This window comes from Panthera tigris, chromosome B3 (genome assembly GCF_018350195.1).
Source record: "Panthera tigris isolate Pti1 chromosome B3, P.tigris_Pti1_mat1.1, whole genome shotgun sequence".
Classification (NCBI taxonomy): Eukaryota; Metazoa; Chordata; class Mammalia; order Carnivora; family Felidae; genus Panthera; species Panthera tigris.
The window spans coordinates 60,741,336-60,757,419 of record NC_056665.1 but is presented as its reverse complement, the minus strand read 5'-3'; the positions used below and the strand labels follow the sequence as shown (position 1 = coordinate 60,757,419).

The window sequence follows — 16,084 nt, the reverse complement described above, 5'->3', positions numbered from 1 at the left end:
TTGTCCAAGTGATGCTAAGAGAAATCTCTTGCACAAGAAGGATGCATCCAGCTTCGCTGACAGTGACCTGATCCCACTCCTACCATCTCCTCCAAAGGACTGGGTGAAAGCTTCACCTGCTCCCTTTCTCACCAGTCACAAAATTAAGCCAGAGAAAGGTCAGTGGCAGCTGCCCCTAACAATGCATCAGAGGGAGAATAAGGTTACATGACCTCTTCTTTCATTCTCTTAGGAAGGGCAGGAGGAAGGTAACTTCTTTTTTCCCTAAAATGAGGCTAACGAAAGAATTCCACATTTCTGGCCAAAGTTATTTCTGCTTAAGATTTTCACAGGGAAAAGACGCACACTCCACCTGATGCTTAATGGTTACAGAGAAGGCAACTGGATGGCATTCTCAGGGTAGCAGTTTTCTACCACTGATGTGAGGTATCTAGAAAGTAGAGGAGTGGTTGCCAAGGGCTGAGGGAGAGAGAAATGGGCTGTTAATAGATATGGAGTTTTAGTTTCGCAAGATGAAAATATTCTGAAATCTGTTGCATGACCATATGAATATATGTAATGACTGAACTGTAGGCTTAAAAATGGTTAAGGTGATAGATTTTATGTTATTTTTTATCACAAAACTGAAAATTTTTTAAATGTAAAAAAAATAGTAAGAAATGAACCACTAGATGGCATCATTATCAAAAAGAAATGTAACCTCAAAGAATGTATTTGTAGTTTCTTAGTCTGGCTAACTTCCTATGAATTTATTTTCCTCATTTATTTTCTGATAAAAAGTTTTTCATATTATGTTTGCAATTTACACTCTAAATACAGTAAAAAATTTACAGCCAGAAGGGACCTGGCCTAAGTAATACTTCTATCACTTTGAACACCATCACTGTTATTAGGCTGGTATTTTTCATCTTACAAAAAAAAATAAAGTAAAATAAATGTGGTTTTGTGTTGGATTTTTTACTTTTCTTTTTTTGCTGGCCTCCTTTTTAAAAGCTAGTACAATTCCCTTTGGTGTTAATTTGTATAAATTTGAAAATTTCTCTCCTTTAATCTGGTCTAATTTAATGAAAAAGGTAATCTATAATAGAAGCACTCTTATCATTGCCCAGTCTCCTCAACTCTTTGACGACAGAGATGGTCTATATCTGTTTGTATCTTCAAAACTTGGCAGAGTGCCTGGTATACAGCAGATATATAACAAATTGCCAACAATGACAGTGATTCACCTATTCAGCAAGCATTTCCTAAAAGGCTATATGATGTCTCAGGCCCTACTCAAAGTGGATCAAGACATGAGTCCAGGGTTCACAGGGCTCCTACATGAGCACAGAAGACAGCTCAACTGTATCCAGTGAGACAGTGTCGGTACCATGACAGGGAAAGCTGAAAGAGCTTTGGAAGCAACAAGGGGAAGTGACTAATTCTGCCTGTGCATCAGAGAAGACTTCACAGGGGGAAGTGCCACTGAATAGGGCCTTGTCATGTGAGCTGGACAGGGCCAGGCAGAGAAGAAATCAAGAGACAACAGCACGTGTGATGATCACTCAGTGAGGGGGGTTCCACGATGACTGGAGCCTGGGTGAAGTGGTAAAGTTGAGAGCAGAAATATAAATGAAGTTTAAAATGCACACCATCTAAGGAGTTTAGTCTTCCTCTGTCCGGTGGTGATTCTCCCACCCTATCTAGAAAGAATGCCCTCTCCCCACCTCAGTATGTTAAGGCACAGAACTGTTTCTGAGAAACACTGCCAAAGGCAAAGGGCGCTAACAAAGGAACTCATACTAGGGAATCAGAAACATCCGTCAAGCGTATTACACACATCTTCATCAGTTCTCCCACAGCTCCTCTTCTGAAGGGAAAACAAGGGCCGCCTAGAATACCACACGAAGCTTCTCACGCAGCTCTGAGCCCCTCAAACTTGTTAATATACATAATCTCGGGCCTTATAAAATATTGTCCTTTTGATTTACCTTCCTTCTGAACTGTTCATCTCTAACCACCACCAAAATACCCTAGAACCTGATGCTTTTATCCAAACATTTACCATTTAGGAATCTACTGCTCTGTGAGACCTTTGCACGGGCCTCTAACCGGCACTATCCTTATTCCTCCATAATTTGAGCCACCTGTTTTAGCCAGGGCAGTCTCCCTGCCTGGTCCAGTCCAATTGTACCTATGTAATGAAACTTCTTCCTGACAAGTTGAACAATGAACTTCCCCTTTCTCAACTACTGAATCTCAGCTCATCCAATTTAACCGCTCCAATGGTGCCTTATTTTATCTCTTTATCCAAGATGGAATCTTTACCTCCCCAGCTAGAGTCTTTAAAGATGGCATGTCTGTACGCCCCCCTCCGCAGTGGTAACTATTTTTAAAATGCTCACTGTCCTGACTGAACATGAATTGCTGCAAGGGTGGTCACATGCTTCCAGGCAATGCCACTGCTGAGAGCCTGAGGCAGGTGTAGGAGCAGAAACCCTTAACATGGAGGGCAGAGACTGACATCTAAATGCAATGTGCACCTCCAAGCTACAAAAGCAGAAGCAATAACCACCACATCAAAAACACTTCAATATTGAGTTGCATGTATTACAGGAATAAATAAGGAATTACCACTAATTTCCAAATGTAATCTATCTGGCAGAGGACACAATAAAACCATTAAAAAGAAGGTATAACAAAAAGGACTAAGAAGTAAAAATATACAGCAGTAGACAATCACTTCCTAAAACACACAACTCTGCTCATTTCTTGCCCCCGCAGGGGCAAAACCCAGCTTCCTACAAAAACCAGAATATCCCATTTTTAATGATCTTACAAACTTGTCTACTTATAGGAAGGGGAACTGAGAGTAAATGACACTGTAACCACAGTATGCTGAAGCTATGAAAGGGATTCCATTCTGTGAGGATGGCGCACAACCCCAGCCCACGGTGGGAAACAGCAGCTATGGTGGTCTCACCCATGGCCACTGGTATGTCTGTCCAGTTCAAGGCACACTTCTGTGTGCATATCCCCTCCTCATTGAGCACCACGGTGAGATCATCCTGACCCACAGCCACTTTTCCATCTGCCAGAGGTGCAACTAACGGCTCCAGCTGTTTTCCTGTTGGAAAGAGCTCTTTGATGGACCCCTTTCCATCCACCTATAGGAAGACACAAATTGAATCAACCAGCGTTCTCTCGATAGAGGCATGAACATGGCCTGAAAAACCCAAATATAACTCCAAGCCTACAGAAGCCAATAATATTCCTTGCTTGGCATAAGGAAATATTATAGAGTTTGTTATGACAAATTTTGTCATCACAATGACAGAACCAGTTCTCTTTTTCTCTAACACAGAGGCACAAGCATCTGGCCTGGCAACTAACAATGTCAAGTGCTGGCGAGGATGCAGAGTGACTGGGACTCTCACTCGCTGCTGGTGAGAATGCAAAATGGTACAGCCATTTTGTTTGTTGGCTTCTTATAAAGTTAAATAGACACTTACCATACAACCCAGTAATCCCATTCCTTAGGTATTTGCTCAAGAGAAGTAAAAACTTATGTTTACACGAAAACCTGTACGCAAATGTTTATAGCAGCCTTATTCATAGTGGCGAAAAATTGGAAACAACGTTGTCCTTCAACTGATGAATGAATAAACAAACTATAGTACATCCATACCATGGAATACTACTCAGCCATGAGGAATAAAATGACACGCACAACAATACAGATGGATGTCAAATGCATAATGCCGAGTGAAAGAAGCCATATTCAAAAGGCTACATACGGTAGGATTCCATTTATATGACATTCTGGAAAAGGCAAAACTATAAGAGATGAAGAACAGGTCAGTGATTACTAGAGGCTGGGGCATAGAAGGAGGGGTTGACTTCAGAGGGGCAGCATGACGGCATTTTTTGGGTGATGGAGCTGCTCTGAATCTTGATTATGGTGGTGGCTACACAACTCAAGGCATCTGTTAAAACTCAGAACTATACATCAAAAAGAATGAATTTTACTGTATGTATATAAATGAATAATTTTTTAATAGCTTGGGTCTAAACCAAGATTTCCCACCCTCAAGACTGTACCCTTGAGAAGATGATGCCAGAATTCAAGACAGTCAGAGGGAGCCCGCTCCAGCTTCAGGCTCTGTATCCCTACCCCTCATGGACTTCTTTTGGCACCTATATGCCTCACTGTTATTCTGCTAATCAGTCAGCTGGAGAGCAGTGACTCCTCTATGAGTTTGCAACTCTGATGCTGATAAAATGAGGACACTCTAACAACGTAAATGTGGAACAGATATATTAACTAGATAAATAATGAAGAGCTAACATGGTGGGGAGTGGGGAAGTGGGGAGAAGTGAAGATGGAGAGAAAGACTTCTAGAATTGCCAAGTCTGGAATATGAGAGGGGTATAAAGCTCAGAAGTTTAGGTTATGCTATGAAATGAATGGTATATCAACCATTTCTACATACAGTATGACTACTGGAGGAAAAAAAAACAATGTCGTGGATATTGATACCACTTAGGAGAAGGAAAAAAAGTTGTAAAACAATGTGTACGACATCTTTGTAAATAGGCAGAAGTTCATATGCCCAAAGATTAACAATAACTATCTCTGAGTCAATAGATTATGGATGATTTATATTTCCTTTATTTTCCTTATCTATATTTCCTTATTTTTTTATAATAAACACGTGTGGCTTTTGAAATTTAAAAAAAGAAAGTAAAAATAATTTAAAAAATAAATATACAAAAAGATTTTAGGCAACAGGAAACTCAAGTCTTAAAAATGCTTAATACTAAAGTTAGTTTCTAATTCTTGAGGATTGAAGCCTTAAGATGGCAGTCTATGACAATGCTGTTGGACAGAGGCAAGCAGCCCTTATGATCTGTTCCAATAATTAGATACAAGATATGGATAATTCATGACGCTGCCTAGCTTCAGACATCTATTTGTGGAGATGCTGAGAAGCATAAAATATAACCAAATATACAAACACAAGCCTTGTTATGCCCAAACGCTACTTAAGGCAGTCTCTTGGCCTGTAGTTCAGATGTGCATAATCATGTCCCCCAGGTAAACTAATACATGCAAAATAATAAGTTTACCCTTATTAGGTAGTAGTCTCTCTTGAAACCCACACAGATAGAATTTTCACACCATGCCATGGACTTGGGCACATCTGGTACACTAAAGTCCCCCTGAGGAAAGAGAGCAAGAGTTCAAATGGAAAGATGTTAAAAGAAACCATGATCTTCCTGTTATTCCATGCCCACTCTGCAAAATGAACCTCACCCTCATCTAAGCACAATTCTGTAAACACAAGGCTAGGAAATCATCTGTGATAAAAATTTAAGTCACCCATGAACTGGATGACTAGATGCCTTTGGAAAAGGTGAAAACCCACTCTGAAATAAACACTGCTTCTGAAGTGTGTATAAACACTGCTTCTGAAGGCTGGGAGACTCTTGATGAGTGGGCATGAAGAGGCTCTCAGGTACTTACGGCAGAGCCTTCACCTGGAGAGAACTCCAAGACTGAGGCCCTGACCTTCAGTATCACTGAACAGGAGTCTTTCAAGCGGTGAATCAACATGGACTTTACCTGCAATTCGTGAAATTCCCTGTCCTTCCAGAAATAGAGCTGCAGCTTCTTTTTCACTGCCACACACATCCGCAACACCTCCTCACCAGTCTCTGTGTGCTGGGAAGAGACACCCAGAGCAAATGAGGATGTGTATACGATGGCTCCACGACTGAGTGACCACTAAATGAGAGACTGCCTACCTTGAAATGGCTACGAATCTGAAAATCCCCTGTAATACAAAGTTACCCTATCAGACAAGCTGGGTGGAAGAACACCATTTTTCTAAAATGTACTTAGAAACAACAGGCTGAGGAGCACTTCCTCCCTGAGGGCTGCCAGTCAAAGGTCCCAACCCCAGCACATCTCTTAAACATTCATAATTCACACGGAAAATCCCAGGGCAGGCCTCCACCTATGCAAACGCTTCCTCTTTTTTTCTTAAATGTTTCTCACTCATGGATGTCAATATCTGCTGGTCAGGGATCAGCATGTGTCAGTGACACTTTTAATCCTTAAAGGAACAGGGGAAAAGAAAATGTCTAAACATAAAGCAAAGCAGTGTCAATGTAGACCACAAATACTAAAAAGTGATCAAGCTGAGTAGAGGGTAAGGCAGATTTTGAATAATGTAAGGAGGATAAATTTGGAAAAATTAGGAGAAATGTCTTTCCTGAATAACAAAAAACACCCTCAAGACAAAGAAGACAATAATATGTTCAGAACAAGGTCAATATAATGTCCTATAGTTATGCCAATGATACTCATGGTACTGTTAAGTCTGGATTTTCCCCATAATGGTTTGTCCATGGCAAATGCTTTTTTTTTTTTTAATGTTGATTCATTTTTGAGAGACAGAGACACAGGGCAAGTGGGGGAGGAGCAGAGAGAGAGAGAGAGAGAGAGAGAGAGAGAGAGAGAGAGACAGAATCCGAAGTAGGCTCCAGGCTCTGAGCTGTCAGCACAGAATCCGATGCGGGGCCTGAACTCACGAACTGCAAGATCATGACCTGAGCTGAAGTTGGACCTTAACCCACTGAGCCACCCAGATGCCCCTCCATGGCCAATGCTTTTATCCTGAGTTTGTTGCCTCCTCTGGTGCTCTAATCAGCACACACACAGGGAACCCAAATGTTTCACCTTCTGACCACATACAAAGGGGAAAATTTCTCTAATACAATCCAAAATCAAACATTTTCTTTGGATCTCTGCTGGATTTGGATATCCATGTTATTCTTCCCATCTGATGGTAGGAATAATATAGGAAAGAACGTATTTATCAAAATACAATGTCAAAATTCATCTTGCCTAAACTTACCTCAAGGTCACATGTGAACAGTGATGCTCCCTTTGCCTTTGAAACCGTAGTGATTTGTTGAAATGTCAACAGGTCATGGACATAAATGTTATTTTCTGTTTGGAAGGAAGTATAATAATCCTATAAATTATCATAATTCTCCACACACACGAATAACAAACAGAAGAACCGAAGTGAATGTTGGTTGAAGATGTATCTTTCAGTTTCACTAACAATGAGTTATTCTGATCTATTATCAGAATTACACTCCAAAATGTTTAAGAGGTCACTTCTGTTCCTTTAAATTTGGGCTGGCTTGTGTAAGAGAGCTGTTTCACTAGCAAAGCCCTCTTATACTCGGTCTTCCTCAAGTCTGGAAATTTGTGATGCAATATTTGTATAAGAATTGGCTTTCAAAGCTACTTCCATTAGGAGGCCTCAATAAAAGAAAGGAAATCCTCTGTGGACTTTGTACGATCCCATGATGAGGAATTCTTTTCTAGCTGCAAGCAAAATAATTTCACTCAGGCCTCCTATCTAGTTTTACTCATTAAGACATAGTTACTTTAAATGTTCCTCTCTAAACCTAGAAGCTAAGTTTAAAATTATTCTACCATTTGGGCCCTGGGCTGAACAGTACAAACGTGAGGCAAGTTTCTAGTTCTTTGTTGCCAGTAAAAGGCCTCACTGGCTGCCTTCAATTGAATCTATGGCTTTTCAAACAAGGTCTGAATAGTCTGGCCTTGATCTGTCTCTCCCCTATCTCTTGCCACTGTGTCACTCTTCACCACATATCCTAAGTCTGGTCAGACTGCAGGGCCTCTGCTTAAAATGCTCTGCCTTCTTCTCCCTTCCTATCAAAATTCTAATCATCCACTAGATGATGCTGTCACTCCCATTATTAATATCCACAACATTTTTTATAAATTTCCATTGTAACTTATCACACTGAATCATGATTATTTTTTGTCATTTCAGTCTTCACAATCAGAACATAAACTCAAAGACAGAACCTATGTCTCTTTCAATTTGGTATCCCCAATGCCTAGGGCAGGGCTCAATAAATATCTGCTCAATAGCAATAAATATCTGTGACTGAATGAATGAACAGCACTCCTTGGAGAACAGAGCTCAAGTTTATGAGAGATGCTGTTGTCTTTAATACTCGTGTACCCTGCTGTGTCTGGTGTGGTACAGGTCAGTTTCACTGACTCTCAAATTAACCATGAAAGAGTTAGTCAGGTCACAGTTTTTATTTTTTGACACATGAAATATAACTACAACCCCTTTTCTTACCTAACAAGCTGACCAGAATCTTAAACTGGGAAACCACATGGATCTGGAAAAGAACAAATCATTAGACTCAATTAAACATTTCTGACAGGATTTAACAAAACTTCATTTAACTACAGTACTAAAAAGGGACTTGGGGTACAGGGGTGGCTCAGTCAGTTGAGCATCTGACTTCAGCTCAGGTCATGATCTCGCAGTCCATGAGCTCGAGCCCCGCGTCGGGCTCTGGGCTGACAGCGCAGAGCCTGGAGCCTGCTTCTGATTCTGTGTCTCCCTCTCTCTGCCCCTCCCCTGCGCATGCTCTGTCTCTCTGACTCTCAAAAATGAATAAATGTTAAGGAAAAAAAAAAGGGACTAAAGAGTCTATGCCAATGACAGGAATCTGACTTATATTTATGTGTAATCGCAATTTCTGCTCATTATAGAGGATCTCAGGCACATGATGGATGGACCACGATCTCTGCGTAAGTGGGAGAACAGAGAGCAGAGGATTCAGAGTTATTAAAAATGTTACCGAAGTTCTAGTTTTGACATGGTCCCATAGAAGTCAAATATTCTTGTAGTGACAACCATCACTGCCTACCTGTTGAATCTTTTTGGAGAAGTTTTTATTGGATTTCTCTAGTGTCACTTCAAACCTGTTGCAACCTATAGAAAAGAAACAAACATTCACAGTTCCAAACACAGGGACACATGTAAAACTTAACTATAACAAAAAATGCTGCTCCATACTGTTCTACTACATGAATCTACAAATTCCTAAGACTAGAGGCTAGAGATCTACACTAGAGAGCTCTCTTCACTGAGTATAAGAAGTCACTTTCAATTCTAATTTTAGAACAGGGGGTTTCATGCACCTTCACTTGGCATTGGCAATCATATGATGGAAGTTCAGTGACGCTACAAGGTACTTGTGAGTCTGAAGGTCTTATCCTGCAATATAGTACCTCGGCTAAGTGTTTGTAAAAAGTCACAAATATAAGAACCCAAGCAATGAAACCCAGCCCAAAGCATCCTCAGATCTAGACCAGCTAAATCCCAGCAGCTACCCTATGTTCTGCATCACGGGACAGAGCAAACACTCAATACTAACCCCAGGACTAAAGTAATTTAATACATCTACACTTACTGCCACTTTCAGGAGATTCTACATCTGTTGGCACTGCTGCAAAAAGGGAAGAAAGTTACATACCACAAAAATATGTCATGCTAGCTTTGTGGGAATGACAAAAATATTCAGCCTCAAAAATCACCAACAAGGCAAGAAGAGTAATTATAATTATCATGACAATGACATAACAACAAACTAAGCAAAAACTAGGTGCTGGGTTCTGGGTTTAAAAATTGATGTATATTTGCTAAAACCTCACAACTATTCCAAGAAGTAGGTATTACTGTTCCAATTTCATATGTGAGGCACCTGACAGGTCAAGCAGTCCAGTGAGAAAGCGCCCAGAAGCAAACTCAGGGCTGACTGGAAAGCCCGTGTGCTGAGCCTACACTCTACCTGTCTCCCAGCTTGTGAAGAGACTATTCAGGCTGCTGACCCCAGGCTGCTCCCCACAACTAGTGGGGCCCACACCACCAAAGCTGGTCTTACTTTTTCCACCAGTCCCTCAGCAAAGGAGATGAAGGGACTCGGGAGATTCAAGAGATTCAGAAATGTGCCCTGTATTCTGCCATTATATTTCACAAGAAAAAAAAAACCAGCCACTTCACACTTGATACAGAGCTCTATATTTGAAAAGAGCTTTATTTTATTACTTCTAACAATTCTCCTCAAAAGCAGAATTATCTAGGACTGAGGTTCTCAAATTTTTTGGTGTCAAGACTCCTTCACAACCTTAAAAATTATGGAGAATCCCAAAACTTTAATATGGGTTGTAGTTATCAATGTTTACCAGGGTAGAAATTAAGACAGAAATTTTTAGGGGCACCTGGGTGGTTCAGTCAGTTAAGCGTCCGGCTCTTGACTTCAGCTCAGGTCATGATCTCACATTTATGGGTTGAAGCCTCATGTCAGGTTCTGTGCTAGCAGTGTGGGGCCTGCTTGGGATTTTCTCTTCCCCTCTCTCTCTTTCACAAACCCTCTACTTTGACTTTTGGTTTCTCTTCTAACCAGGTGCCTTCCTCTTTTCCTATTTCAAGGGTAGCAGAAGAGTAGCAGAATAAGGTAAAGGGTAGCAGAATAGGCCACCCCAAAATCTGCCACTTTTGTACAGGGATTATTTTGAGCTGAAGGCAATTGAGAAGAAACAGGTGCAAGAAAAGCTCTCTGCCCTCCAATTTGCCTAAAAACAGAGCATACATTTACACAGGTGTCCCTCTACCCCCTCTCTACCAAGGACAGGATTTAATTAGTTGGAGACAACACTAGACCCTCAGCGGCCCACAGAGGATACCAGAGCAATCTACTAACAAACCTTACTAACTAGTCCTTTTTCCATTAGTTTCCCATGTGTGTGTCTTCTAGCAGTTTGCCATCCTAGAAACTCTAAGTCCTTTTCCCTTGCCTTATTGCTTCTTTAAAAATGGTTTGTTCATTGTTAAGATGCTATATAAGCCCAAATTCCAACCAGCCCTTTCAGCTACCCATCACTAAATGCTTCCATGTGTATGTGTAATACACATGTTAATACACTTGTCATTCTTTTGTTAATCTGTCTTTTGTCAGTCCAATTTACATATTCCCACCCAACAACCTAAAATTGGTAGAGGGAAAAATATTCCCCACCCCACACACCTGAAAGATGCCCTTTTTTCCCATGTTACCCTTAATTAAGGCTCCAAAGGGAAGTACTATTACCTTAAGCTATTTACTACAGAAAGTCTATTAGGTTGAAAATTATGAAATGTAGTTTTTTCTAATACAGTCAAATAATGAAAGGGGCAGGGACACCTGGGTGGCTCAGTCAGTTGAGCATTCAACTCTTGATTGTGGCTCAGGTCATGAGCTCACAGTCATGAGATCAAGGCCTCTCCTCCCCCTCTACCCCCTCCCCAACCCCTCCACAACTGTGCTGGGCGTGGAGCTTGCTTAAGATTCTTTCTCCCTTTCTATCTGTCCCCCCGCCCACTCTCACTCACTCTCAAAAACTAAACTAAACTAAACTAAAATAAGACAATTTCATATGGTTCGACATACTTGGGCATTTACAGCAGATTTTTATAGACTCTACAGCTCCAAAGTATATTATCTAAACACATCAATTTTCCATAAAAAGAACATCGAAGTAAAATTATGAAAAGGGAGTGAGGTACTTCTTCTCCCTCAAAGGAAGAAACTCTGACAAAATAAATTTCAAATACTTTTGGTTATTATTCTACATTTTGCTGACAATGTCACATTTGACAGAGCTTTAGTTTTCAAAGTCCTTGCATCTGACCTCAACAATTTTCTGAGACAGACAGGCAGTTTATAGAAGAGGGAAATGACATTGGGAAGGACCTACTCATAGTCATTTAGCCAAGGAGAAGGAAAGCTGAGCTCAAACCCAGGTCTCCTCTCTTCTAGTCCACCCCTCACAAGTTAATAAAACTTTTTAAACCAGTGGTTCCTAATTTTGTTTCCCACCCCCACATCATTCACACAAAAATCTTATACCCATCAGTAATATTTATTTCTGACAGGGAGTCACTAAGAAGTAAGGAGGGGAGGAATGTTCAACCCCACCTACAGGCGGGGGTGGGGGGGTGGGTAGGGGAATAGAGTCTGAAAAAAACAAAAAACCCTGAAGATTTTCATATGCTTCTCCCCACTTTACCACAGTATTACTCTCAACCCCAATGGTTTTTAATGATCTAGGGATCACTGATTTCACAGTTGTATATTAGCTATCAACATTTTTTGCATGAGTAGTAAGCCATCTCTTTCTCAATTCTGGAGAGCTGCTACTTACCAGCATCTTTCCGGATCCTATAGAGAAGAAGATGTCCTTGTTTGGTGCCAACAAGAAGCCATTCCTCTGCAAGAGAAAAGAACTGTGAGAAAGGTCAATCAGCTTTACTAAAACTCTACTTCTTGAGCTGGGGCTTGTAATGAGAAGTCAAAGGGTCAAGAAAAGGAGTTGCTTTTGATAGCAGGTATTTTGCAAAACTAAGGAATATTTATATTCAAGAAATGTTTGAGAACCAACCAATCAAAAAAGCATCATTACTAGACTAGACATATCAGGGAACAGAAAATGTCCCTGCCTTCACGGTTTCAAAATTAAACTGACCAAAAATAGGATGAAAATTTATATAATCATAAAATGGGGAGTATAAACATGAAAGTAGGTCTCTAATGTCAGAAACAAAGCTAAAAGGTACCCTTTGGAGGCTTAATGATTTTATCTTAAGGAAAATTAGAAGTGCCACAGAGTATTAACCTTACAGAATTCATTATCTCAAAAGGCGGCCTAGCAGATCAAAACAAACAACTGCAACTCTCACACATTGTTGGCAGCAATATAAACCAGTACAGTCATTTTGGAAAAAAGTCTGGCAGTTCCTCAAAAACTTAAACGTACAGTTACCATGTGACCCAGCAATTCTACCCCTGGGCATATACATGAGAGAAATGAAAACATATGCTCACACAAAAACTTGGACACAAATGTTCAGAGAAGCAGCATCTGTAAAAGCCAAGAGGTAGAAACCACCCAAATGTCCATCGACTGATGAAGGGATAAGCAAAATGTGGCAAATCCACACAATGGAATATAAGCCAGCCACCAAAAGGAATGAAGTGCTGACATGTGCTACAATAGCAGGGATGAACCTGACATTATGCTAAATGAAAGAAGCCAGACGAAAAAGGCTACAGATTTTATGATTCTATTTATATGAAATGTCAAAAGAGCCAAATCTATACAGACAAAAAGATTAGTGGTTGCCTAAGGCTGATGGGCTTATAGGAAAATGAGGGAGTAAAAACTAAGGGGTATGGGGCTGATAGGATAATAAAAATGTTCTAAAATGGACTGTGGCCATACTTGTACAACTCTGTGAATGTACTAAAGCCCACTTAACAGTATAGTTTAAATGGGTGAATTGTATGGTATGTGAATCACAGCTCAATAAAGCTCTTATAAGGAAAACAAACAAACAAACAAAAAGACGATCTAGGCCAGTGAGTGGTTCTTTGGTATGTGTCAAAATTATCTGAGGATTTGTTAAAACACATTGCTGGCCCCTGCCCTCAGTGTCCGAGTCAGCTGGTCTCACAGCAGCCCTGGAAACTTGCATTTCTAACAAGTTCCCAGGTGATGCTAACACTGTTGGTTCAAGGACTGCTTTGGAGACACTAAAATGGTCTATGCGAAAAGTAAAGAGGCTTCAAAAGGGTTTAAATAATTACCCTGACAGATGTATATTAACTCATTAAGGTAAGTTAAGCATGTACAGGTACTTCCTCAGCTTTTTGATGTTGTAACAAACATAAAGGTCATTCATTCCTTTCATAAACTCTCTTGATCCTTTACGAGATAAAATATTGGAAAATGGTACAAACAGATACTTTATTGAGAATGTATTGTGTTCCAGGAAATGCTAAGCACATATCATATGTTAACTTCACTAATCCTCATAACTATCCTTTGAGGTACATCCTTCTGATAAAGCCCCATTTTATAAATGAGGAAGTTGAGGCCTAGGGGATAAATAATTTGTCCCGATTCATACATGTAGTAAGATGTGTACGGAAGCATCAGGACGTAACTACATGCTGTGATGTACTTACTAAGGCATCACATGTCAAAAGAATGGATTTTGGCCAGAGGTTGTCTGAACGACACTGGTTATATTTCTAAAAACAGGTAGGGGTGCTCTGGTGGCTCAGTCGGGTAAGCATCTGATTCTTGATTTCAGCTCAGGTCATGATCTCATGGTTTGTGAGACTGAGTTCCACGGAGGGCTTCTTGCTGACAGCATGGAGCCTGCTTAGGATTCTCTCTCCCCCTCTCTCTGCCCCTCCCCCACTGGTACTCTCTCCCTCTCTTTCAAAATAAATAAATAAAGTTAAAAAAAAATGTAAAAACAACAAAAACAGGGGTCAAAAGCCACATCAGGAACATTTCTCCTGATTGGAGAAATCTTCCTAAGGTTGATGTCCTTAGTCTTCCAGGAAAAGATAATGACTCTGTCTTCTTTTATTTTGTGTCGACACAGGAAGTAGGAGAATGTGTGCCTTTTTTTTTTTTTTTTTTGAGAGAGAGAGAGGGAGAGGATGTGCGTGTATGTGCAGGAGAGGGACAAAGAGAATCTTAAGCAGGCTCTATGCCCAGCGTGGAGCCCAACGTGGGGCTTGACTCACAACTGTGAGATCATGACCTGAGCCAAAACCAAGAGTCCAGTACTTATTGGACTGAGCCACCCAGCCTCCCTAACAGTGCATTCTCTCAATGACATAAGAGAAATCAGAAATAACACTAGCTCTAATGGAATGCTGGAGATTTATGTCAGAAGAGAACACAGAAAACAAAAGAATTAAGTTCACAGTGCTTGCTTTGTAAAAGATATTGTGCTCAATACTACTGTATTGAGCAACTGGTAATGCTAAAGTTGATTTTTAGGACACCCACTGCTATTTCAGATGTCAATAAAATGAAGTAGAAAAGTTTTTAACTCACTTAAAACATACATAAAAATCTATAACCAAAAGGCCAACAAAATGTTCACCTTCCCTTCCCACTCTGCTTCCCAAATCCCTACTGTTTTTCTTTGTGTCTTTGAGAAACCTATCTTTACACCCAGGTCTGCAACATCTATCAATTTCACCTCTGTAAGGTACCTTGCAACAGCCGTATCCCAGGTCTCCAGTAACCCCTGTGATGGCCTCACCGGTCTCCCTATATGTGTCCTTCCATGTTTGCTATAGACAGATAGCAAACCTTAGACAGATCTGTGATACTGTCACACTGGGGCTTAAACCTTCATGAAGCTGCACCACTAACAAATGAAGTCAAACTTGTAAGCATGACATTCAAGAGTCTACTTTCCATTTTTATTGCAATGTTTACTTGCCAATAGATGTTTCTTATCAAATGCCTACTCTATTGGTCATAAAGTGGAATCAGACAAATTCATTGTAAATAAATAAACAAATAAATAAATAAAAATTTTAATTGAGATTTTATTTGGCCCTTTTCACGTTTTCATTTGAAGGTGCTGGAGAAAAATGCATTTATCATACATGCAAAGTATTGTAACAGCTTTCCTTTATATAGTAAAAGCAACACACACACACACACACACACACACACACACACACACTGCTAATACTCAAACTCACAAGGGAAAACAGTGCATCATCCAGATGTGATAATGGCACAGAATCTTGAAGAGGCTTCATTTGGTTTTGGAAGTCAGTGGGGGCTCAGGTGACCAGAAGACCTGACCCATGTTGGGCCTCCACATTCTATGACATGTCATCTTATAATACAATAATGGATACAAAACAAAGAGAATGAGAAGTCTCCAGAGCAGGCTCAAAATTTGAGTAGACAGTCCCTTCTGAGACCCAATACAGCAAATCAGAGAGTGGGACACACTACATAAACGGTGTATTCTGTGGATAACACATACATAAACAGATGTCAATCAGCCCTAGAAAATTCCTGACAGACTAATCCTGAGCCACAAGTTTGGAGCTTATTCCTCCTGGGAAGTGAGGAAGTGCTGAGCCCTCTTGCTCATAATAACCCTAATGAAGATCTGTCCAACAGTGCAAACCCAGCCCAAGCTCATAGGATATATAATTCCATTCCTGGCCCTATGCTGGCCACTGCAGGGAATACAGAAATGGAAAAGGTAGTGGTCATTTTCCTTTTTTTGGGGGTCATAGAGCAAAGAACAGTGTTTCTTAAAGCATAATCCTGATTAGCTATATCAGAACGACTTAAACTTATTAAAAATACACATTCCTGAGT

General features: G+C 40.4%; 1 protein-coding gene across 4 annotated transcripts in view; it reads right to left on the bottom strand.

Moving 5' to 3' along the window:
• The window catches only part of VPS39 (VPS39 subunit of HOPS complex), a 46,553-nt gene that overhangs the window by 26,297 nt on the left and 4,172 nt on the right, over nt 1-16,084 (bottom strand). The window contains exons 2-8 of one of the 4 annotated variants that reach the window (XM_007081695.2): nt 12,074-12,139; nt 8,758-8,822; nt 8,178-8,220; nt 6,903-6,997; nt 5,606-5,704; nt 5,110-5,202; nt 2,963-3,146 (exon numbers count right to left, since the gene is read on the bottom strand). In XM_007081695.2, the coding sequence (XP_007081757.1) occupies nt 2,963-3,146; nt 5,110-5,202; nt 5,606-5,704; nt 6,903-6,997; nt 8,178-8,220; nt 8,758-8,822; nt 12,074-12,139 (645 nt within the window). The remainder of the gene's footprint in view (nt 1-2,962; nt 3,147-5,109; nt 5,203-5,605; nt 5,705-6,902; nt 6,998-8,177; nt 8,221-8,757; nt 8,823-12,073; nt 12,140-16,084) is intronic. The other 3 variants (XM_042989083.1, XM_042989082.1, XM_042989085.1) reach the window with 3 other exon arrangements.